At 44.0% G+C, this 25,497-nt stretch overlaps 1 protein-coding gene and 1 long non-coding RNA gene across 5 annotated transcripts in view; one reads left to right on the top strand and one right to left on the bottom strand.

Annotated features, from left to right (window-relative positions):
- Positions 1 to 405: 405 nt before the first annotated feature.
- LOC117307711 (serpin B8) lies at positions 406 to 16,120 on the bottom strand. 4 transcript variants are annotated; one of them, XM_033837826.2, is made up of 8 exons: positions 15,986 to 16,114; positions 12,214 to 12,490; positions 10,546 to 10,723; positions 9,137 to 9,274; positions 6,780 to 6,897; positions 4,667 to 4,809; positions 2,524 to 2,676; positions 406 to 924 (listed from the first exon to the last, which is right to left on the bottom strand). In XM_033837826.2, the coding sequence occupies exons 2-8, from the start codon at positions 12,264 to 12,266 to the stop codon at positions 520 to 522; spliced, it is 1,188 nt and encodes a 395-aa protein (XP_033693717.1). In that variant the 5' UTR covers positions 12,267 to 12,490; positions 15,986 to 16,114; the 3' UTR covers positions 406 to 519. The 4 variants fall into 4 exon arrangements, with proteins under 4 accessions (XP_033693717.1, XP_033693718.1, XP_073646899.1 ...); XM_033837827.2 differs by lacking the exon at positions 12,214 to 12,490 and having other exon boundaries at positions 15,986 to 16,120; XM_073790798.1 differs by lacking the exons at positions 10,546 to 10,723; positions 12,214 to 12,490 and having other exon boundaries at positions 15,986 to 16,088.
- A 431-nt stretch (positions 16,121 to 16,551) lies between these two features.
- LOC117307710 (uncharacterized) overlaps positions 16,552 to 25,497 on the top strand; it is a 75,800-nt gene continuing 66,854 nt past the window's right edge. Inside the window, exon 1 of the long non-coding RNA XR_004521602.2 lies at positions 16,552 to 17,261. This is a non-coding gene — a long non-coding RNA (uncharacterized lncRNA). The remainder of the gene's footprint in view (positions 17,262 to 25,497) is intronic.

Genomic DNA, 25,497 nt, shown 5'->3' with positions numbered 1-25,497 from the left:
ATATAAATTTTTAAATAAACTTGTCAGGTTCCATAGAAGCATTGCTAGAATTTGGATTAGAATTACATTACATCAATAGGACAAGTGGGGGAGAACTGACAATTTTTTAACTCAAGGTCTATTCGTGATATGAAATATGTCCATTTATTTTGGTCATCGTTAATGACTGTCAATAGCACTTTATAATTTTCAACATAACAGTCTTGCTTATCTTTTGTTAATTATCATTCCTAAGAACATTATATTTTTAGTGCAAAATTAATTACATTTTCTAACTATTGCATTTTAGATGCATAAAAATGCAATTGACTCTTGTCTAATAATGATACTGTGTACAACTATAGCAGGTATTGCTCTAACCTCTTTATCAACCTATTAAATCCTCTCAACAACTCTGTGAGGGGGTCCTGTTATCATAATTACACTTTATTTTGGCATTCAAACCACCGCATCAATTTGGTCACAGGGAATTTGAAGTAAGGCAGGGTAGGCAGAGTGACGTACAAGGACTGCAGCTCTTTATGGAGAAGAGAACTTGCCGCAGAACAAAATGCTGTTGGTTTCATGGTGCCTGATGAAGAAAAGGAAAGGGTGGTCTGCACAAAATCTTGGCTCAGTTCTGCTGCACCGGGAGTTCCTGACCACCGCGGTGGCCGCAGCTGCCTCCGTGCCCTCCTCGTTGACCTCTACAAAGCACTTGTGCACGACCTTGGACATGGGCACGTTCTTCTTGGCTGACATTCCAGAAAAGTCGGCCTTGGCTTCCTCAAAAGCATCAGTCATTCCTAAACTTCGAAGAAAAGCCTCCAATTCATAACTCTCCTCCAGCTTTAATCTGGGAAGAAAAACTTGAACTTTATCCTTAGTCAGCTTTTCTGGATTTGTCCAGGCTCTGAACTTCTCATATGTAAGTGCCTTTTCCACCTGAAATAATGAAGAGTTAAATCTTAAAAGCTAGATGACAAGAGCCTGGTACTCACCCATCCCCCCACGCATTAACACCTCCACACACACGCATGACCTGCAGTTAGATGGTGAGATCTAGTCCAAGACAATCTAAGGGATATTTCCTCTTATAAACACACCTGGATTTCCCCTCAAATTCTTGCATTTTCCTTGTTTTATGGACACAAGAACAGTTAGAAAACACCTGAGACAAAGATAGGGTTTTATTTTTAACTATCTGTAGCAAATTCATTTCAAGCATTTTTTTAGTTTAGAAAATTCTCATAACCAATGGATTGTATTCATGCGAAACACTTTACCATGAGTTTGAGAACTTGTTCGACAAAAGGGAGACAAAGCATGGCTCAGAACTCTGATGGATGAAAAATGGGGAAATCAGGGATCATCTGAACAGGAAGGAAGATGTGGATTCTGGGGAGGGGAGAGCAGCAATGGGGAATTCCACAGGACGATTGCTTCTGGCATCCTTGTTTGCCCTCTGCCTGCCCTGGAGTTTCAAAACCTACAAGACCCAGAACTCATTCTGTTTATCCACAGGGAAGAAATAAAGGAGGAAGAGGGGGCTTCCACTTGCGTCCCCACTTCCCTTCACCACCTGGAGTCCAGGTGAGTTCTCCTCTCCCGTGACAGCTGGGTTTGGATGTCAGCTCTATTCCTAGACTCTCCTAATTTTCTTCTCAAGTCGCCGTGACAGAGCTCATCCTTGCTTATGCCAGGACCTTCCTGATTCCATGGAGAAGCCAGGGAGATCAGGCAGGCCCTAGCCTCACAGCGGTGTGCTGGTGTGCAGGCGGTGGGCTGGAGCTGGCTTGTATCTCCGGAGAGAGTCAATTGTTAAACCCTCGGGAGCCTAACTTCAGCCATGGTGGGGGTATTTACACCGTAGGAATCACTAAATATCATAATGCTTCCCCTCCACCCCAGAGAGCCAGATAACGAGCATACTATCACTCTTGTGCCTCCCACCCTACAAAGTTACTTTCCCCCATCCTGAACCCCCACTTTCCGTCACGGGAAGATGTCTTCCTCGTGTCTGAGATAAATTCCTCACCTGTACTTTAGACGCTTGCTCCTCAAGTTGGTCTATGACCAACGGCATCTGCATCACTTGGAATCTTGTTAGAAATGCAAAATCTCAGGCCATAACTCCCCCCAAATAAAAGTCTGCATTTTAACAAGATCCCATTAGGTTAATATGCACATTAACGTTTGAGGAACACGGCCCAGATTCTATCCTTTTCCTGTCCTTTTGTTCAGTAATTATTGGGCTCTCAACTAGACCCTCCCTTCAAAATAAATAATAATGTTCTTATAATTTTGGAAGTCTCTCTTCTAAGCTTCATCAAAATTTGTCAATACCAGCAATTCCACTCCTAGTTGTACCCTCAACAGGAAATGCATACACATGTTCACCCAAAGACATGCAGTGGTGTTCATTTAGCACTCCTTAAAATAATCCTAAATTGGAAATTCCTCAAATGCTATCTGGTGGATGGACTTTTAAAAATGAGCTTAGCCTGGATCCATGGACACTCAGACTCATTGCCAAGGGCTTACCACAGCGAGATCTGTGTTGTCATCAGGCAGTAAAATGAGCATACTCAGCACCCCCTCCACATAGGGCAGCTCCAGGACCTGGGCGTGCACCTCCTCCACATACCCCATTTTATATTCAGCTTGCTTAAACATCATCTGCACTGTCTTCTTCTCCTAATAAGAATACAACATTAAAATCAAATTACTGAAAAATGAGCGCAGTGCACTAAAAGATATGTCTGATTCGCAGAATCCCTAGGTACATATAATTATTATTTCTATGCACTTATGCTGATTGATGTAAAGTCTTCATTATTACATATTAGTGTTGAGTATAACATTCTGTTGCCCCAGCAGATCAAGTATTATGAGGCAGGAGAGAATCAATTGATGAATATAGAGAGACACAAAACTATATTATTCTCAGAAGAAATTGTGGTTTTTTTTCTCTTTTGAGAAGATGGGTAGAGAAGCACTCCCAGGGACCTTTTAATTAAAAGATTATTTCTCGGGCTTCCCTGGTGGCGCAGTGGTTGAGAATCTGCCTGCCAATGCAGGGGACACGGGTTTGAACCCTGGTCTGGGAAAATCCCACATGCCGCGGAACAACTAAGCCCGCGCACCACAGCTACTGAGCCTGCGCGTCTGGAGCCTGTGCTCTGCAACAAGAGAAGGCCGCGACAGTGAGAGGCCCGTGAACCGTGATGAAGAGTGGCCCCACTCACCGCAACTAGAGAAAGCCCTCGCACAGAAACGAAGACCCGACACAGCCAAAAATAAATTCATTAAAAATATATATATATATCTAAAAAAATAAAATTATTTCTCCAAGTTAAGGGGAAATTTAACTAATATTCAGGTCTTTAGGCAGAAAGATCCTGGTTGGAAAAGGTATATAGGCCAGAGGGAGTTATACTTTTTTTTTTCCCCAATTTATTTATTTATTTTTGGCTGCGTTGGGTCTTCGTTGCTGCGCGCGGGCTTTCTCTGGTTGCGGCGAGCGGGGGCTACTACTCTTTGTTGTGGTGCGCGGGCTTCTCGTTGCGGTGGCTTCTCTTGTTGCGGAGCACGGGCTCTGGGCACGCAGGCTCAGTAGTTGTGGCTCACGGGCTTCGTTGCTCTGAGGCATGTGGGATCTTCCTGGACCAGGGCTCGAACCCATGTCCGCTGCATTGGCAGGCGGATTCTTAACCACTGCGCCACCAGGGAAGCCCCGGGAGTTATACTTCTATTCTGAAAACTTGCTCAATTATATAATTGGCTTTATGGCCTTGCTTTTCTTGAAGGGGGAACCTTGATCAGATGTCTAGGGTCCACCATTTTTAAAGCTCGCATCAAATATATTCTAGATTTATAAATTTTTGTGTAATACACTGTTATCAAGCAGATGGAGGTCAAATTCCAAGCTAACAGTTACTGACCCCAGCCGTTATCATATTCAAAAGTGAATGGAGAAAAGTGTTTTTAAAGTTAGGCATGTAATTCTAGAAATCAAATATACAACATGATGCTATAGTTAATAATACCGTATCAAAAACTGGAAATTTGCTAAGAGGGTAGATTTCAGGTGCTGTCATCACAGAAAATATATGGTAACTATGTGAGGGAAAGATATTTTAATTAGCTTGACTGCGGTAATCATTTCACTATGTATATGTTTATCAAATCCTCACTTTGTACACCTTAAATATGTATAATTTTTATTTCTTAAGAAGTTCCAAGAATAAATAAAAACAAAGCTGGCCTGAACATTTGCTAACACTTTTTTTCTTGTATTAGGAATTGTACAGCCATGAATTCTAAGGCAATAAATAGACACAGTTGTCACTGACTGCTGCAAGAAAGTGTCTAAATACAACAGTGACAGTAAAATACAAACATAATTCCAAGGCTTAGAAGACAGTTTCTTTCAATCCAAATAACATGACCAGAGAGAGAAGATCGATTTGACCAAGGATCCAAAAACAAAATGATCTAACCATTATTTTCGTTTTTCTCTTTCCCATTCCAATAAGAGATATATAGGGGGCATGAAATTCCTTCAGAAATAATAAATTAAGAATCAAGAAAGTGTGAAATAAATTATGTTTTTCCATTCACTCACAACCTTTCCCAGAGTATTACTTTAGAAAGTAGCTGTATATCTGCAAAAATATGTCCCTACCTTGTTGGTTTTAAAGGTCATTCCCCTTGTGTGCTTTCTGTCAAATTGCTCATTCCACTTTCCTTTGAAATAGGTTGCATTCACGAGGACCAGCTTGGTCAGAGGACCGATTGCCCCAGCCCCCAGTATCTCTGAAATCTTTCCTGTAAAGAGTATGAGAGAAAGTTATTGCTATTGGGGGAGAATAAACATTCTTTTACAAAAGTTCTCTTGACACTGAAAGCCAAGGCTTGGTGGAGGAAAGGCTGGATCCTGTAGTTCCGGCTGCCTGAGGAACCGGGGTGATGGTGTTTCATTCTGTGCACACGTACAGCGTAGTGCTTGTCCTTAAACAAGAATCTTGAAGCAGGCAGGTCAACGACCATTTTGCCCTCAATTTATAGATGTAGAAATTCAGGTTCACAGTATTTGCCTGACTTTTTGCCAAGGTCACATAGGCGACCAAGTGGTTGAGCTGAGAAAATAACCCAAGAGTCTCGATTCCAACTGTAAGCTTCTCGACCTTGGCACCATCATTTCTCAGCCACGCCACTACTGGCATTTTAGGCCACATAATTCTTTGTTTGGGGGATGGTCCTATGTGTTTAGGATGTTTAGCCAGTATCACTTCCCCCAACTATGACAACTGAAAATGTCTTCAGTTATGGCCAGATATCCCCTAGAGGTTGATTCTGATTAAGAATCGTTGCTCTGTCCCCACCTTCAAGTCTCATTTAGGTGAGAAGAGGCTTCCAAAGGATGGGGATACAGATCTGTAAATGGGAGAAGGCAGCTTCCTGGAGGGAGGGAATGGGGCAAAAGAATTAGGGGGATGCAATAAAGGGGCCCAAATTGAGTTGTCCAATGAGAGCGGAGACAAGGTGATCCCCAACCCCCCCTCCAGCTCTGCTATTCCGGGAAATCTTGGGTGGTCAACCTGTTGGAAGGAAGGGTGTGAGCAGCCGTGGAGGGGGAAGTGGGTGGTGGAGGGAGGGTGAGGTGTGGAGAAGCTTCTGGCTTCCCTAGGTGACTCAGTGCTGCTAGATCAACTGGAGAGCCAGAGACCACTACACACGTGACGTACGAAAATATCAACGTGAAAGGCTCTTCCCTTCCGATGGTCGTTGGCTGCCTGCGTGATCACGGGTATTGTGGCTGCCTGACGCGCAGTGGATGCGCCATAAGATGGAACGGATGGAATAATGAGTGCCAGGTGGGCATGTGAACAAACGAGTGACGTAACCTCCCCGCCTGCTGACGTCTCTAAATTACGTGCTGAGTACTTAGAGTTCTGAAAAGCACGTCCTTTTTCTCTGCACTCTAATTGAGAACTGGCAGAAATGTTTCTGCTGAGACAGAATGTGTCTGGACAGGGCACCCTGTATGCTCCACAGTAGCTGCACTTCCAGAATCTGGAGCAAATTCAGAAAAGCAAACTTAGCCACAGCCAAGTTCAGAGGGCAGGAGAGGGCTGTGGATGAAACTAGAGCGGTTCACATCACCACTGGGAGGTGACATGAAACGTTGTCCCACCTCAGCTATAACCTAAATGGAATGTCCTGCCCTTAGAGCACGGCAGTGTCCTCGCAGGTAGAAGTTAAATGGGGCAACCAAAGAGGAAGCATTTTTCGGGGATGTTCCATTACCTTCCAGAGGGGAGGGCATCTGAGAGACTAACATTAGGTTTAAGCATTTTTCAGAAATCACCACTTCGTAAGCCCAAGAAAAATATCAGAATTGCATCAATGGCCTGAAAGCCCAGCAAACACACATAAATAGGCCACTGGTTACAGGGTCACAGTGGCCACCCGTGGAGGTCACATCTCAGGTTACAGGGTCACAGTGGCCACCCGTGGAGGTCACATCCCAGGTTACAGGGTCTCAGTGGCCACCCGTGGAGGTCACATCCCAGGTTACAGGGTCACAGTGGCCACCCGTGGAGGTCACATCCCAGGTTACAGGGTCACAGTGGCCACCCGTGGAGGTCACATCCCAGGTTACAGGGTCACAGTGGCCACCCGTGGAGGTCACATCCCAGGTTAGGGTCACAGTGGCCACCCGTGGAGGTCACATCCGGCAATCTCAGCTCTGTGTCCCTCATAACACCACATCTCCTGAAATGAAAATCTCTCACCTTCAGTCTTCTCTGTCACCCAGTCATTTACGTGTTTCCTGCATTCTTCAGTGTCTTTAGAAAAGTTCAGTTCCTCCAGGTCTGCCTGATAGAACTTCTGGCAGGATTCCTTAAAAGCCTACAAATGCAAAATACCTAGTTTGGCCACATTCCACTTGTCAAAGTTTCCTAAAAGTGTGAAAACATTTCTTTCTTAACGTGTTTCTAGCACAAGTGCTTGCACAGGGCACCCTGTACTTTAAGACTCATTTATGCAATTAATCAAAATGTATAGACTGCTGGCTTTGTGCCTGGTACAGTGCCAGGTGCTGGACACCAGGGTGAAGACATGACCTTGGACCTGAGGTGGCTCACAGTCTGCTGAGGGAGAAACATATACACAGGATAATTACAATTTTATTTATTTATTTTTTTTGCAGTACGTGGGCCTCTCACTGCTGTGGCCTCTCGCGTTGCGGAGCGCAGGCTCCGGATGCGCAGGCTCAGCGGCCATGGCTCACGGGCCCAGCCGCTCCGCGGCATGTGGGATCTTCCCGGACCGGGGCCCGAACCCATGTCCCCTGCATCGGCAGGTGGACTCTCAGCCACTGCGCCACCAGGGAAGCCCCTACAATATGTTTTGAGAATACAGACGGCGGCAGCCATGCACAAAACAGCCCGTGAACATTCCTGTCGAACGCTTAAACTCCATATTGACTTTCTGTTTGATTTTGTCTCCCCTACTAGGTGGTCTAACCCTGTTTCACTCATTTTTGTATCATCAGCACCAACCACAGTGTCTGAAATATCCTTAGGGAATGATTGGGAGGCTCCACAGTAGAACTAGATTATCAACAAATCTTACAGGTTCAGTGTGTGTGTGTGTGTGTGTGTGTGTGTGTGTGTGTGTGTGTGTGTGTGTGTGTGTGTGTGTGTGTGTGTGTGTGTGTGTGTGTGTGTGTGTGTGTAGGGTATTAGGGAAAACAGTGACAAGGGATGAGCCATGGAATATAAGTTGGGATAAAATCAAGAAGGTTGTTATATGCAATACATTAAAACCCAAGGATAACTCACCTCATGAAAACTTGTTTTCTGATATAATGTGCCTGGCAATGGGCTCCCATCCTCCGCCCATCTCCTGTTCTCAAACATTTTAGCTTCTATAGAAGAAAGAAGATGTAGAGAGAAGAAGGACCCAAGCAACCAAGAGAAGTGGAGAATGGTTCCCTGTGTCCCCAGTATTCCCCAATTACAGTATTCCAAGGTCAGTCTGATATTCAAAAATGAATATCAATTAACCAGGAGATTCCTGGAATCACGAGTGCTCATCCTAGAAAACCTAACTAGCTGAGGGATCCAGAATCATCTCCAATAATATTTAAGCCCAGAGGAGGCAACCTCCACAGGGTAGCACCCAATAGCAGCTAGAACACGATTGTATCTGAGTCTAACAAAATAACCCTTGGAACTGCTGGCCAATAAGATGGCCAGACTTGTCCTGATCATTCATTAATCTTAAGATAGCATCACTCTGCATATTATGTGGCATAATTTTTTGGACTTCACTTATTGAACAATGGCAGGCTTTTACTGGACTAGGGAGCTTTGGAATTATATGTTGCAGTAAATAGGAACTACCCAGGTTCAAAACCTTATTTTTTATGAACAGATTTTAATTTTAGAAAGATTATTCTGTCAGTAGTGTGAAAAGACTAGGCTGAATTTGGAGAGATCCATTAGGAAACAATTAAAGTAACAGTGTAGAAGATGTGAGAGTCTGGACCCAGGCAATGGCGGTGGTGATTCAGAAGACGGGACAAATTTAAGAGACTTTGCGAGGCCAGCTCCACAGAAACAGCCCAACAATCAGAGATGAGATCAGGGGATGGCGAGAGTGATGTGGTCACTGAGAAGGGGATCGAGGGGGAGAGGCAGATCTGGGTGCAGGAAGATGGACAAATTGAAATTGATATCTGGGAAGATATATCAGAGACAATACTTTTTCAAAGGACACAATTCAGAAGGAATCATAAAATTCAAAATTACAATTACAAAATATAATTCTAAGCACATTTTTTTTTTGCGGTACGCGGGCCTCTCACCGTTGTGGCCTCTCCCGTTGCGGAGCAACAGGCTCCGGACGCGCAGGCTCAGCGGCCATGGCTCACGGGCGCAGCCGCTCCGCGGCACGTGGGATCTTTCCGGACCGGGGCACGAACCCGCGTCCCCTGCATCGGCAAGCGGACTCTCAACCACTGCGCCACCAGGGAAGCCCAAAGCACATTTTTAAGGCAGCAGAGCTACACTTTATCTCTGCTCTTCTGTAGTTTCTGTATTATTTTCAATTTCTTTTTCATCAGTGTGCGAGCAATACTTACTGGCAGGAAATCGCATGTCTTTTCCCCAAAGAGTCTGTTCGCAGTTCTGAGCAAGTACTGAGGGCCAGATTTGTTCAATTCCATGAGAAGTGACTGGAATCCTTGGTGAATATCTCCACCTTTGTTCAAACAAAGTGCCTGGTAATAGAAGACGAGAACGGCAACTTTTGACATGCCATTTCTCCCCCAAAGAGCTATTTCCAAACAAATTTCTACACTGAAAATCACCGCGAATCCTATTTTAAAATGAGTTTTGTTTAACCGTCTAGCACAGGGTTCCTCAACCTGGCAGTACAGACTTTTGGGGCCACATACTTTGTTGGGAGGCTATCCTGCACATCCTAGGATATTTAGCTGCATTTTTGGCCTCTGCTCACTAGATGTCAGTAGCACCTCTTGGTTATGACCACCAACTCTGTCCAGACTTTGTCAGCTGTTCCAGGGAGGAAAAATCGCCCCCAGGTGGAAAGCCCTGCTCTAGCAGATTTATCTATGCCAGGAAGACAGCACGTAATAACTCAGGAGGGAGACAGAACAGAACAAACAGGTAGCGGGAATGACCCACAGAAGACAAGATGAGCAGAAATGTTTCATTAGCAATTCCACAGAAGTCCTCCAGACCAGACTGTGACTTAAATGTCAGGTCAGAGTGAGAATCAAGGCTGTTCCCTTATCTCCCAACAACCCCAGTCCAAAGCCTCATTCCTCCAGGGAGCTGGAAGAAAGAGCCACCAGGGATTCAACTGTGGCCGTGGACACGCTTCTGGGGGGTGTCTGCGCACCCCGCTATTAGTGGGAACATGTGTATATGACAGTTTTCTCGGATACATTCACCAGACAGTCAAAGAAACTAAGACATAAATAGGGGAAGGTCCACTTTCCTAAAGTAATATCCACTACTTCATTGGTAGCTAAGCGCACATATAACCCATTTCAGATCAATCAGATAATATATTCCCTCTAAAAAACTCCAGAAGATGTAAGTCCTCATTTGTGTTGCATTCGTCTTCCACTTATGCATAATTGTACACTAGAAACAACCGACTTAACAAAAAGGTTCATTTACACAGTTGCATTTCAATTTGAAATACAATGTTAGCAAAAGTTTAAAATAGAACAAAGTGGAAATTCTTGGCCTTTTTGTGGAACAGAATTTTAGTTCACCTTTCTTATCAAAGATGCAGAAAATAACGTAGTGACTTGATTTCTCCCACGAAAACTAGCAGGAGATTCCGTCTTACACAATTCACCTTTCCACCCATGTCTGCTTTCTCTCCCTCACCACGGTGCCCCTCCCACCTCCCAGCCTCACTGGCTACCATCAGCTGGAGTGAAGGATGAACAGACCAGCTCTATGAAAGCACAGAGGAAGCCCGCCCTTGGTCTTCCTTTGTGGTGGGCACGCATACCTGGGACATCTGCGCCGCAGTGTTTCCTTTGGCCCCCATTAAGACCATGGTCAGGGCAGAGGAGAGGCTCAGGGGAGAGAAGAACACGTTTCGCAGGTTGTCCTTTTCACCCAGCAGTTTTAATAAGTTGATGGCAAAAGTGCCATTTGCTTCACAGAGATCATCCATCAGTGAAGGTCTGTACCCAAAGCACAGCACAGAAGCACGTTAGCCATGCCCTCCACTCGCCACTGCGCACTAGTCACTAGTCACACCTCCAGCCCTGTCTGTGGACACTGGGTATGGGCAGCAGAATAACTGCATCCCCAGACATCCATGTTGAATCTCCAAAACCTGTGGCGATGTTATCTTACACGGCAATAGGGACTGGGCGGATGTGACTGGACTAAGGACCTTGAGATGGAGTCACCTGCATCATCAGGTGGGTTCAGTGTAATCACAGGCTTCTTATAAGAGGAAGGCAGGAGGGTCAGAGCCAGAGAAGGAGAAGTGAGGATGGACGCAAAGGTCAGGACGGTGTGGAGACACAGAACGCAGGCAGCCTCTGGGAGCTGCAAAAGGCAAGGGAACGGACTCTGCCCTAGAGCCTCCAGACTTACAATGTAGCTCTGCCAATATCTTACGGACTTCTGACCTCCAGAACTGTAAGATAAATCCCCCTATGACTAATAGTTCTTCAGTTTGCTGTCTCTGGCGTAATTTATAAGCAATGTTCTATGAATTATAATATACTATAAATAAAAATGACATTTCTGTCACGATGCCACATGAAAACAGCCGGATGGATTTCAACAGATTTTGGAGGGTTTTTCTGGGATGGTCTGCCCTAAAATGTGGGCTCCTGGGAAGACACGAAATTTACTTTAAATCAGAAGGACTCGAAAACAATACACCATTTTCCACTGGAGCTGTTGAAACTGGTCTGGGAGCTGTAAAGGGAGCCCCTGGGCACGGAGGTAGAACATGAAGCCCAAATCTCCAGTCATCAGACGCACACTTTGAATCAGGCACTAATTCTGGATCCAGGCTTCACTTTCCCCCCCAGCTTGACTAAACTTTAGACAAGCTTCTTCCTGCCTCTGGTGCCTGACCTCTCTTTCCTTAGAGCACTTACTTTAGGCAATTTGTCATCATAATTTCTTCCTCTGCTCCTTTGAGAGGTAAACATTTTGAAAAGCCTCTTTCCTATTTTACAGCCCAAGACAATCCTTCTCAAGTCCCTAGCAGCCATCCCTTTAAAATGTAATTGTCAAGGAAGATCGTCTCCGTGGGATGGTGGGAGCACAATCGCAGCAGGCACCTTGCTGCAAGTTGTGAAAAGCTTTTGCAGCGTATTAATTTTTATACTTTTAGAAAAATTTTATAAATGTTGCATTTATTTCTATTAAACCTTCTAGAAACCTGGGCTGCTAGTCAGTAAATTACTAAAGTTCATCAGCTCATCTTGTTTTCCCTGAATCTCTCTGCTGTTACAGTTGAAGACATTTTGGAACATAAAAGGACAAATCGTCACCCATAATCCCATGATGCTATAAGCTATTTTTTCTATTATGCTATCTTTTTTTCAATTGGTATGTATATTTGTAACTCAAAAATTGTAAAGCTACACAAGAAAAATATGTTCCAATTTGGAAAATTAGCAAACAAGAAAAGTACTGGAAACTCCACCTAGAGATAAGGGTCATCATGCATGCGCTCATTTTTATAAACAGATGGGCCATTCCCTGGTCCTTCTTCTTTCAGTTCCCCAGTGGACTAGAAGGGCCTCCTGCAGCAGTCTTGAAAGTATATTTCATTTCGACTTGGAGGGGGTGGGTCTTCTGGGCCTCAAGGGCAGGAGGGGAAAGTGGGTGGGGAACACAACTGTTTTAACCGGAGCCTCTTCACTGTTGAATGGTTCCTTTGAAGCTTCCTTCTAAGATATTTTTTTCAAGAGGAGATGTCTCTGGTTTAAAAGAAAAAAAAAAGGGTGGTGGGGAAAAAAAAAAAAAAAGAAACGGTGTGAAGTTCACACTCTAAATATAAAACAACAGCCCAAACCAGTGCACATTCTTTAAAGTTTGAAAAAAATGTATTAAAACGTCAACCAGGGGCTTCCCTGGTGGCGCAGTGGTTGGGAGTCCGCCTGCCGATGCAGGGAACGCGGGTTCGTGCCCTGGTCCGGGAGGATCCCACATGCCGCGGAGCGGCTGGGCCCGTGAGCCATGGCCGCTGAGCCTGCGCGTCCGGAGCCTGTGCTCCGCAGCGGGAGAGGCCGCAGCGGTAAGAGGCCCGCGTACCAGAAAAAAAAAAAAGTCAACCAAGAAAATACAACAATGGCACAATTTGAAAACAGTGCTCTATACTTAACAGGTCATTTAATAGAGGACACAGTGTTAAGTTCCTCACTGCCCTCACTTTAGTAAGTCCCTCCAGAGCCATCAGCTGCAGGGCTTGAACCCGAGGGCTGCAAGGCTGATGTGTCTGCAGTGGGCAAGTCCCACCGCAGAGCAAGCCTTAGCCTGCCTCCAGGCCACTTCTCACCCCACATTTCCTCACCTTACACTTGAGGATGTTTCGGAAAATAAAAACCTAGGAGCCAGGAGGGATATTCAAACTTGATAGCACTGCGCCTACCAGAAGCTGGCACCAAAGAGACTCAAAGAAGGAAAGAATTAGGTAAACTGGAGATGAAAGACAGGAATAAATTTGGATTTGATCTTACATGAGCATAAGAGTTTTGACCTGTGGACTGAAATAAAAAATGCACAACGTGAGATTAAGTCGTGAGCTAAGTTTTATTCGGGGGTCTTACTGAGGACTGTAGGCTGGGAGCCAGCCTCTCAGAGAGCTCTGAGGAGGTAGGGGGAGAAGCATGATCTTAGGGAATGCACGCAGGCAGACATACATATCAGTAAAGGGTTACTGCTAGTCACGAGGACCAGATATCTCAGTTAGTGATTTTAGTGCTTTCCTACGTAGGAGAAGTGCAAGCATCTGGGTTCATTAAAATTTTTTCCTGCGATACCTCTCTCTAAGGAGGCTGTTTTCCCAAAGCACAGAGTGCCTCATCCTGTTTTTCATCCTGAATTCCTTTCAGCGTGCACTGTAGGTCAGTGACTGCAATGGCTAATGACTTGATCCTTGTAGAACTGGATGGCGGGCAACGTTCTTTGTTTTACAGGAACCAAGGTGAAGCAGACATAAGCTTGGGCTGATGAGTGTGTGAGTGTGTGTGTGTGTGTGTGTGTGTGTATAGTTGTCCAATCTGAAAAGGCAAAGGAATGAACTGGAATATCACATCAATTTCCTCTTTACATTGTAACTGCTCTTAATTGTAAATGTCTATTTCTGGTTTCTTCCATATTGCCTCTTTCTTCATCTCATTTCCTCACCTCCATTCCTTTCCAACATCCAGGTGCTGGTCAGCAGCAGAGTACTTCCCATCAGCATCTCACCCCCAGCACTGACACACCGTCACACACACACACCAGTGCACCTCTCAGATGTGCCCCAGCTCACACCAGTGAAAAGATTTTATTTCCAGCTAGTAAAATGGATTGGCATTAAACTCGTTTTCCTTTCACAGGTGAACAAACAAGGTCAGAACAATTAAATACTGTCCTCAGGTCTCAGAAAAAACTGACAGATTCAGCCACAAAAGCAAGCCTTCTGCTTCCAAGTAGTTGTCCCTCGGTATCCATGGGGGATGGGTTTCAGGACCCCCGTGGATACCAAAATCCAAGGATGCTCAAGTCCCTTATATAAAATGGTATAGTATTTGCTCATAACCTACACACATCCTCTTGTATACCTTAAATCAGCCCTAGATTACTTACAATCCCTAATACAATGTAAATGCTACGTAAATAGTTGCCAGAGGGCGCAAATTCAAGTTTTCCTTTTAGGAACTTTCTAGAACTTTTTTCAAATACTTTCCATCTGCTGTTGGTTGAATGTGCAAGTGCAGAACCAGTGATAGAGGGGAGGGCTGACTGTACTCGGCATCATTCTCTCCTGGGGGCCTTGAATGCCTGTCATCTCCCTGCTCCACTCCCCCATCCCATACTCACATCCCAAAGTGAATCTGTTCAAAGAGCACTTATGTCCAATTGTCCTTATATGATTTTGAAGAAAAAAAGTAAAAAACAAATGCCATAATTCCTGACTGGGAGCTCCCACCCTTGGGGAGATACACATGCATGAATGCATGGTTTCAAGCTGGCTGTGCACTCCGTACCAAGAAAACCGACAAAGTGCTAAGGAAGCCCACAGTAAAGCAGAATGAATTCTCTTTAGGAGTTCAGGAGAAGGGAAACAGGACTGGGCAGGAGCTCCTGAAGGTGGTGAAAGAGGGAGGTGAATGTTAGGGCTGTGGCTACGGGATAGGCAGGTACAAAGAATGTAGAGGAAGGCCATGGTTTGTGCGGGGACCCAGGGCCCTGGGTGGGTGTGTCTCCTGTGAGAGAACTGATGCGTGAGGCAGGAGGGGCCCCTCACGCCAGGTTTAAAGGTTTGGACTTGAGCTATGGTCTGGAAAGCCAGGAACGGTTTTCAAACAAATGCTATACCTAAGTTTTAGAAAAATATTGCGTCTCACCATTTGGTGGGTAAAAAGGCTGTGGACCCTGCCGGTAGACCACTGCAATAGACCAGGGACTGCCTAATACAGAGGAAATTTCTGCACTAAAGACTAGAAGATGGAACTGTCAGGCTGGGTGACTGGGAGGTAGGGGAGGGGAGGGAGGGAGGGGAGGGAGGGAGAAGAAGAAAAAGAAGAATGAGAAGTTGCAGGAAGTGGAGGAGAACAAGAGGAGGGGAGGGGAGGTACGCGCAATAAGCTGGATCGCAGAGGGGACAGGGACTTGTGCTGTAGGTGGCATTGACCCAGCACCTCTGCGAACTTGCCCAAGGCTCCATGCAAACTCCGGGCGAGGAGGCAGTGGGCGCCACAGTCTTCCTGCTGACCCTGCGGTCCTCCCACTCACTCTCTCCAAAGCTCCCGCCCATCCATGTCCGGGAACCGCCGCCCAGGCTCGGGTTCCCGGCCACGCCCTCACTGCCAGCAAATCGCAGCGCAGCGGCGGTGGCAGGCCGCTTGGCCCTTCTACTCCGGAGGCCACCCTCTGACCCAGGACGGGTCTGCGCAACGCGCACCTGCGCTCGGGTCTCGGAGCCCGGTCCTTGGAGACTCACTTTCGAGCCCCAGACCAAGCGGGCCGGGGGCCCAGGGTACGGCGGGGGCCAGGGCGACCCCAGCCCCGCAGCTCTCCTGCCCGGATACCTCCTGCCGTCGTTCCCCTAGTCCTCTCCTCCTCCTTTCCCAACCCCTGCGTCTGCCTCTGGCCTCCCTTCCTCGCCTCCTCGCCCCCTTCCTCCCTTCCTCTCTCCGCAGGAACTCTAGGCTACAGGCGGCCGCCGTGGGAACCTGAGGGCTCGGGAGCCCTCCCAGCCCTGGTACCTGGGAGATTCCAGCTGTTGCTGCGGCCGCTGCTATTCCAGCTTGGTGGATGCTTCACGTCCGCTTTGCTTTCGGGCCGGCTTCCGGCGGTGACTCAGAGCACCGGCAGATAGCGCTGCCCTGTGCAATCTCTGACTCCGCACTCCCAGGCTGGACTTCCGGTCGGAGGCTCAGGCTCGCGCGCACCCTCCTGCCGCGGCCTGAGAGCAGACGGCGTGGCGGGGGAGGCAAGTAACCCGTCCCCTGAGGGTGTTTGGGGAAGACTTAGCCAGTTGGAGCATTGGTTTGTTTTCCTGGGTTAGTACGCGTGTATGCAAGAGCAGCTTCAGAATCGGAACTCCACTTTGAAAATTAACTAAAAGCAAAACCAGAGGTTAAATCTTCCTAAAGCCAGTGGTTTCCAAACTGTTTTGGTAGGACGTCCCATCAAAACAATTTTTAAGCATGCGTCTCCACTATCGAATTTACATGTACTTTATGCTAAATACTAATATATTATGCACGCTATAAAACACGTAAACAAAAAATTTTAAGATAAGAAAAACACTTTTATTAGAAGTACATTTTTGTGCTTACCAAAATTATTTTAAAATTTAATGAGATCAATGTAATTGAATATATGTTTGCCTGTTTTAATCTTAGTTTAAAGCTTTGAAATACAGTAATTTGAAGACCTGGTTTAAGTTCAGTTTATTTCTAAACTTGGATTGATAGCTATCATAAGAAAAGGCTTCTCAGGAAATGGGTTGATTTAAAAATGGAATAAAGCCATTATTAGTTGTACTTACTAAACACTGACATTTGATTTTCATCCACATACTAATTATGCAAAGATTTCTGGTTAAAATCTAACTGGTAAAAATCTCTTTATCCTCTTGAAAATCATTTGTTCTTGCAAACCAAAATTTTTAAACTATCATATTTTAAATATTTTTGACAGTTTGAAGCCCACCAAATCTTTTCTCCTTCTAAGATTTTAATGAAGTTTAGAAAATTATGTTTCCAAGTTTTTAAGTGCCCAAATATGAAATTGTTAATATCTTTTTAGCAATAAAATCATATAATGGAAAATATCCATATAGATGATCTCAAAATAATCAGTCTACACTCTTTCAAAAGCAGTTGATTTCTCATTCATAGGTAAGATGTACCTTTACCTAAAGGCAATCGACTATTTATTTTGAAGAATACATGCTAGATTTTCTACTACTAATTAGCCACTTAGGATCACAGAAAAGTTCACCACATTTGGAGCACCAGACTTTAAAAAAAATATGTAAGTAATTAACCTCTTTTTTAAAGTACTTTGGTATGAAATAATAAGCAAGCCTCATTGTTTTTCAAAAGCTATCGATGGTTGCTACATTGCTTATTAAAAAATATTGTAAAAGTTCTACTTTTTAATGTTCTAGGTGGTTGTTTTTAATCACAGTAATACCATCTGGTAGCATGCATCCTTTGCAATACCTTGCCCAGGGCAGACACATGAGGACGCAACTCTCAAGCCTCTGCATTATGAAACAGTGGGTCTAGTGCCTGTGCACAGGTTCAAAGAGCCAAGTTGAAGTTCAAATCCAAGTAACTATCCCTGACCCAAAAGTCTGTGCAATTCAGCTTCTAGAGGGGAACTGAGAAGGCTAATTAGGAGTCAGAGATAAATGGAGACCCTCCAGTCTAGAGCATCACAGAACAATTCTGACGAGTATCCTTGCCATCTCAGGTTTACACTGGGTCAGAGAGTTCCTACTCTGGAAAAGCTTAAAGGAACCACAGCCCTGACACATCATTAACTAAACATGAATGGGATAAAGATCATATAGGGATTAGTTCTCCTGGTCTCTGACAGATAGTGGCAAAGGGAATATCTTTCCTCTTTACTCCCAGTAATGGAGGGGTGGCCCGTGGTCCCCTTCATGGGGCCTACCATATCTCTACCCCTTCTGTTTCAAGGAAAGTAGACTTCTTTCTTCTCTAGGACATGGTTCCATTAGTCATCTCCTGTAACTTTATCTCTTTTACTTCTTTGGAGTCTTCTTATCTCATAAATATACTCAGGCTCTCCCATATTAACACAAACAAATAAACACAACACCCCACAACTTCCTTACTTCTATACTCTGTAGCTGCTGCCCTGCTTTTCCATCCTTCCATTCACAGTCAAGTTTTTTTTGGTAGTTTTGTTTTTCCTGGCAACAAAGGAGATTAACAGACTGTGATTATTATTTTTTTTTACATCTTTACTGGAGTATAATTGCTTTACAATGGTGTGTTAGTTTCTGCTTTATAACAAAGTGAATCAGTTATACATACACATATGTTCCCATATCTCTTCCCTCTTGTGTCTCCCTCCTACCCTCCCTATCCCACCCCTCCAGGCGGTCACAAAGCACCAAGCTGATCTCCCTGTGCTATGCGGCTGCTTCCCACTAGCTATCTGCCTTACGTTTGGTCGTGTATATATGTCCATGCCTCTCTCTCGCTTTGTCACAGCTTGCCCTTCCGCCTCCCCATATCCTCAAGTCCATTCTCTAGTAGGTCTGTGTCTTTATTCCTGTCTTACCCCTAGGTTCTTCATGACTTTTTTTTTCTTAAATTCCATATATATGTGTTAGCATACGGTATTTGTCTTTCTCTTTCTGACTTACTTCACTCTGTATGACAGACTCTAGGTCTACCCACCTCATTACAAATAGCTCAATTTCGTTTCTTTTTATGGCTGAGTAATATTCCATTGTATATATGTGCCACATCTTTATCCATTCATCTGATGATGGACATTTAGGTTGTTTCCATCTCCGGGCTATTGTAAATAGAGCTGCAATGAACATTTTGGTACATGACACTTTTTGACTTATGGTTTTCTCAGGGTATATGCCCAGTAGTGGGATTGCTGGGTCATATGGTAGTTCTATTTGTAGTTTTTTAAAGAACCTCCATAATGTTCTCCAACAGCGGCTGTATCAATTTACATTCCCACCAACAGTGCAAGAGGATTCCCTTTTCTCCACACCCTCTCCAGCATTTATTGTTTCTAGATTTTTTGATGATGGCCATTCTGACTGGTGTGAGATGATATCTCATTGTAGTTTTGACTTGCATTTCTCTAATGATTAGTGATGTTGAGCATTCTTTCATGTGTTTGTTGGCAGTCTGTATATCTTCTTTGGAGAAATGTCTATTTAGGTCTTCTGCCCATTTCTGGATTGGGTTGTTTGTTTTTTTGTTATTTAGCTGCATGAGCTGCTTGTATATTTTGGAGATTAATCCTTTGTCAGTTGCTTCATTTGCAAATATCTTCTCCCATTCTGAGGGTTGTCTTTTGGTCCTGTTTATGGTTTCCTTTGCTGTTCAAAAGCATTGAAGTTTCATTAGGTCCCATTTGTTTATTTTTGTTTTTATTTCCATTTCTCTAGGAGGTGGGTCTAAAAGGATCTTGCTGTGATTTATGTCACAGAGTGTTCTGCCTATGTTTTCCTCTAAGAGTTTGATAGTTTCTGGCCTTACATTTAGGTCTTTATTCCATTTTGAGCCTATTTTTGTGTATGGTGTTAGGGAGTGATCTAATCTCATACTTTTACATGTACCTGTCCAGTTTTCCCAGCACCACTTATTGAAGAGGCTGCCTCCTTTTCTGCCTCCTTTATCAAAGATAAGGTGACCATATGTGCGTGGGTTTATCTCTGGGCCTTCTATCCTGTTCCATGGATCTATATTTCTGTTTTTGTGCCAGTACCATACTGTCTTGATTACTGTAGCTTTGTAGTATAGTCTGAAGTTAGGGAGCCTGATTCCTCCAGCTCCATTTTTCATTCTCAATATTGCTTTGGCTATTCGGGGTCTTTTGTGTTTCCATACAAATTGTGAAATTTTTTGTTCTAGTTCTGTGAAAAATGCCAGAGGTAGTTTGATAGGGATTACATTGAATCTGTAGATTGCCTTGGGTAGTAGAGTCATTTTCACAATGTTGATTCTTCCAATCCAAGAACATGGTATATCTCTCCATCTATTTGTATCATCTTTAATTTCTTTCATCAGTGTCTTATAATTTTCTGCATACAGGTCTTTTGTCTCCTTAGGTAGGTTTATTCCTAGATATTTTATTCTTTTTGTTGCAATGGTAAATGGGAGTGTTTCCTTCATTTCACTTTCAGATTTTTCATCATTAGTGTATAGGAATGCCAGAGATTTCTGTGCATTAATTTTGTATCCTGCTACTTTACCAGATTCATTGATTAGCTCTAGTAGTTTTCTGGTAGCATCTTTAGGATTGTCTATGTATAGTATCATGTCATCTGCAAACAGTGACAGCTTTACTTCTTCTTTTCCGATTTGGATTCCTTTTATTTCCTTTTCTTCTCTGATTGCTGTGGCTAAAACTTCCAAAACTATGTTGAATAAGAGTGGTGAGAGTGGGCAACCTTGTCTTGTTCCTGATCTTAGTGGAAATGCTTTCAGTTTTTCACCATTGAGGACGATGTTAGCAGTGGGTTTGTCATATATGGCCTTTATTATATTGAGGAAAGTTCCCTCTATGCCTACTTTCTTCAAGGTTTTTATCATAAATGGGTGTTGAATTTTGTCAAAAGCTTTCTCTGCATCTATTGAGATGATCATATGGCTTTTCTCCTTCAATTTGTTAATATGGTGTATCACGTTGATTGATTTGCGTATATTGAAGAATCCTTGCATTCCTGGAATAAACCCCACTTGATCATGGTGCATGATCCGTTTAATGTGCTGTTGCATTCTGTTTGCTAGTATTTTGTTGAGGATTTTTGCATCTATGTTCATCAGTGATATTGGCCTGTAGTTTTCTTTCTTTGTGACATCCTTGTCTGGTTTTGGTATCAGGGTGATGGTGGCCTCATAGAATGAGTTTGGGAGTGTTCCTCCCTCTGCTATATTTTGGAAGAGTTTTAGAAGGATAGGTGTTAGCTCTTCTCTAAATGTTTGATAGAATTCGCCTGTGAAGCCATCTGGTCCTGGGCTTTTGTTTGTTGGAAGATTTTTAATCACAGTTTCAATTTCAGTGCTTGTGATTGGTCTGTTCATATTTTCTATTTCTTCCTGATTCAGTCTTGGCAGGTTGTGCATATCTAAGAATTTGTCCATTTCTTCCAGGTTGTCCATTTTATTGGCATAGAGTTGCTTGTAGTAATCTTTCATAATCTTTTTTTATTTCTGCAGTGTCAGTTGTTACTTCTTTTTCATTTCTAATTCTATTGAGTCTTCTCCCTTTTTTTCTTGATGAGCTGGCTAATGGTTTATCAGTTTTGTTTATCTCTCAAAGAACCAGCTTTTAGTCTTATTGATTTTTGCTATCGTTTCCTTCATTTCTTTTTCATTTATTTCTCATCTGATCTTTATGATTTCTTTCCTTCTGCTAACTTTGGGGTTTTTTTGTTCTTCCTCTAATTGCTTTAGGTGTAAGGTTAGGTTGTTTATTTGAGATGTTTCCTGTTTGTTAAGGTAGGATTGTATTGCTATAAACTTCCCTCTTAGAACTGCTTTTGCTGCATCCCATAGATTTTGGGTCGTCGTGTCTCCATTGTCATTTGTTTCTAGGTATTTTTTGATTACCTCTTTGATTTCTTCAGTGATCACTTCGTTATTAATTAGTGTGTTGTTTAGCCTCCATGTGTTTGTAGTTTTTACAGATCTTTTCCTGTAATTGATATCTAGTCTCATAGTGTTTTGGTCGGAAAAGATACTTGATACAATTTCAATTTTCTTAAATTTACCAAGGCTTGATTTGTGACCCAAGATATGATCTATCCTGGAGACTGTTCCATGAGCACTTGAGAAGAATGTGTATTCTGTTGTTTTTGGATGGAATGTCCTATAAATATCAATTAAGTCCGTCTTATTTAATGTATCATTTAAAGCTTATGTTTCCTTATTTATTTTCATTTTGGATGATCTGTCCATTGGTGAAAGTGGGGTGTTAAAGTCCCCTACTATGAATGTGTTACTGTCGATTTCCCCTTTTATGGCTGTTAGTATTTGCCTTATGTATTGAGGTGCTCCTGTGTTGGGTGCATAAATATTTGCAATTGTTATATCTTCTTCTTGGATTGATCCCTTGATCATTATGTAGTGTCCTTCTTTGTCTCTTCTAATAGTCTTTATTTTAAAGTCTGTTTTGTCTGTTATGAGAATTGCTACTCCAGCTTTCTTTTGGTTTCCATTTGCATGAAATATCTTTTTCCATCCCCTTACTTTCAGTCTGTATGTGTCTCTAGGTCTGAAGCGGGTCTCTTGTAGATAGCAAATATATGGGTCTTGTTTTTGTATCCATTCAGCCAATCTGTGTCTTTTGGTGGGAGCATTTAGTCCATTTACATTTAAGGTAATTATCGATATGTATGTTCCTATTCCCATTTTCTTAATTGTTTTGGGTTCGTTATTGTAGGTCTTTTCCTTCTCTTGTGTTTCTTGCCTAGAAAAGTTCCTTTAGCAGTTGTTGTAAAGCTGGTTTGGTGGTGCTGAACTCTCTCAGCTTTTGCTTGTCTGTAAAGGTTTTAATTTGTCCATCAAATCTGAATGAGATCCTTGCTGGGTAGAGTAATCTTGGTTGCAGGTTTTTCTCCTTCATCACTTTAAATATGTCCTGCCAGTCCCTTCTGGCTTGCAGAGTTTCTTCTGAAAGATCAGCAGTTAACCTTATGGGGATTCCCTTGTGTGTTATTTGTTGTTTTTCCCTTGCTGCTTTTAATATGCTTTCTTTGTATTTAATTTTTGACAGTTGGATTAATATGTATCTTGGCGTATTTCTCCTTGGATTTATCCTGTATGGGACTCTCTGTGCTTCCTGGACTTGATTAACTATTTCCTTTCCCATATTAGGGAAGTTTTCAACTATAATCGCTTCAAATATTTTCTCAGTCCCTTTCTTTTTCTCTTCTTCTTCTGGAACCCCTATAATTCAAATGTTGGTGCATTTAATGTTGTCCCAGAGGTCTCTGAGACTGTCCTCAGTTCTTTTCATTCTTTTTTCTTTATTCTGCTCTGCAGTAGTTATTTCCACTATTTTGTCTTCCAGGTCACTTATCCGTTCTTCTGCCTCAGTTATTCTGCTATTGATCCCATCTAGGGTATTTTTAATTTCATTTATTGTGTTGTTCATCATTGTTTATTTCATCTTTAGTTCTTCTAGGTCCTTGTTAAATGTTTCTTGCATTTTGTCTATTCTATTTCCAAGATTTTGGATCATCTTTACTATCATTATTCTGAATTCTTTTTAAGGTAGACTGCCTGTTTCCTCTTCATTTGTTAGGTCTGGTGGGTTTTTATCTTGCTCCTTCATCTGCTCTGTGTTTCCCTGTCTTCTCATTTTGCTTATCTTACCGTGTTTGGGGTCTCCTTTTTGCAGTCTGCAGGTTTGTAATTCCCATTGTTTTTGGTGTCTGTCCCCAGTGGCTAAGGTTGGTTCAGTGGGTTGTGTAGGCTTCCTGGTGGAGGGGACTAGTGCCTGTGTTCTGGTGGATGAGGCTGGATCTTGTCTTTCTGGTGGGAAGGTCCACGTCTGGTGGTGTGTTTTGGGGTGTCTGTGGACTTATTATGATTTTAGGCAGCCTCTCTGCTAATGGGTGTGGTTGTGTTCCTGTCTTGCTAGTTGTTTGGCATAGGATGTCCAGCACTGTAGCTTGCTGGTCGTTGAGTGAAGCTGGGTGCTGGTGTTGAGATGGAGATCTCTGGGAGATTTTCGCCGTTTGATATTATGTGGAGCTGGGAGGTCTCTTGTGGACCCGTGTCCTGAAGTTGGCTCTCCCACCTCAGAGGCACAGCACTGACTCCTGGCTGCAACTCCAAGAGCCTTTCATCCACATGGCTCAGAATAAAAGGGAGAAAAAGTAGAAAGAAAGAATTAGTAGAAGTAGAAAGAAAGAAAGAAAGAAGGGAGGGAGGGAGGGAGGAAGGAAGGAAGGAGGGAAGGAAGGAAAAAAGAAAGAAAGAAGATAAAGTAAAATAAAGTAAGATAAAATATAATAAAGTTATTAAAATAAAAAAATAATTATTAAGAGGAAAAGAAAAAAAAACAAACAACGGACTGATAGAACCTTAGGACAAATGGTGGAAGCAAAGCTATACAGACAAAATCTCACACAGAAGCATACACATACACACTCACAAAAAGAGGAAAAGGGGAAAAAATCATAGATCTTGCTCCCAAAGTCCACCTCCTCAATTTGGGATGATTCCTTGTGTATTCACGTATTCCACAGATGCAGGTACATCAAGTTGATTGTGGAGCTTTAATCCGCTGCTCCTGAGGCTGCTGGGAGAGATTTCCCTTTCTCTTCTTTGTTCTCACAGCTCCCGGGGCTCAGCTTTGGATTTGGCCCCGCCTCTGCGTGTAGGTTGCCTGAGGGCGTCTGTTCTTCGCTCAGACAGGACGGGGTTAAAGGAGCCGCTGATTCGGGGGCTCTGGCTCTCTCAGGCCGGGGGAGGGAGGGGCACGGAGTGCGGGGCGGGCCTGCGGCGGCAGAGGCCGGCGTGACGTTGCACCAGCCTGAGGCGTGCCGTGCGTTCTCTCGGGGAAGTTGTCCCTGGACCCCGGGACCCTGGCCGTGGCGGGCTGCACAGGCTCCCCGGAAGGGGGGTGTGGAGAGTGACCTGTGCTCGCACACAGGCTTCTTGGTGGCGGCAGCAGCAGCAGCCTTAGTGTCTCATGCCCGTCTCTGAGGTCTGCGCTTTTAGCCGCGGCTCGCGCCCGTCTCTGGAGCTCCTTTAAGCAGCGTTCTTAATCCCCTCTCCTCGCGCACCAGGAAACAAAGAGGTAAGAAAAAGTCTCTTGCCTCTTCGGCAGCTCCAGACTTTTCCCCGGACTCCCTCCCGGCTAGCCGTGGTGCACTAACCCCTTAAGGCTGTGTTCACGCCGCCCGCCCCGGCGGGTGAGCAGACAAGCCTCTCGGGCTGGTGAGTGCTGGTCGGCCCCGATCCTCTGTGCGGGAATCTCTCCGCTTTGCCCTCCGCACCCCTGTTGTTCTGCTCTCCTCCGCGGCTTCGAAGCTCCCCCCCTCCGCCACCCGCAGTCTCCACCCGCGAAGGGGCTCCTAGTGTGTGGAAACGGCTCCCTCCCACTGGTGCAGGTCCCGTCCCTATCCTTTTGTCTCTGTTTATTCTTTTTTATTTTGCCCTACCCAGGTACGTGGGGGGTTTCTTGCCTTTTGGGAGGTCTGAGGTCTTCTGCCAGCGTTCAGTAGGTGTTCTGTAGGAGTTGTTCCACATGTAGATGTATTTCTGGTGTATCTGTGGGGAGGAAGGTGATCTCCGCGTCTTACTCTTCCGCCATCTTCCCGGAAGCTCTCAACAGACCATGATTATTATCTATTGTTCTAAGGTCTGTTAATCTTCTAAAAAGATAGGCTATATACATTTGCACTAAGGGAGGAAAACAAATATCATCAACAAATACTTTAAACCTCATTATTGAAAAAGCCTGATACGCATGTGCACACACAGGTACATGTGTCTCCAAGATGACTGCAGTTTATTTTGCAATCATTCCT

The sequence above is a fragment of the Tursiops truncatus genome, chromosome 13, assembly GCF_011762595.2.
Source record: "Tursiops truncatus isolate mTurTru1 chromosome 13, mTurTru1.mat.Y, whole genome shotgun sequence".
In the NCBI taxonomy this organism is placed as follows: domain Eukaryota; kingdom Metazoa; phylum Chordata; class Mammalia; order Artiodactyla; family Delphinidae; genus Tursiops; species Tursiops truncatus.
The sequence above is the reverse complement of the archived record's forward strand: the minus strand, read 5'-3'. Positions and strand labels throughout refer to the sequence as shown.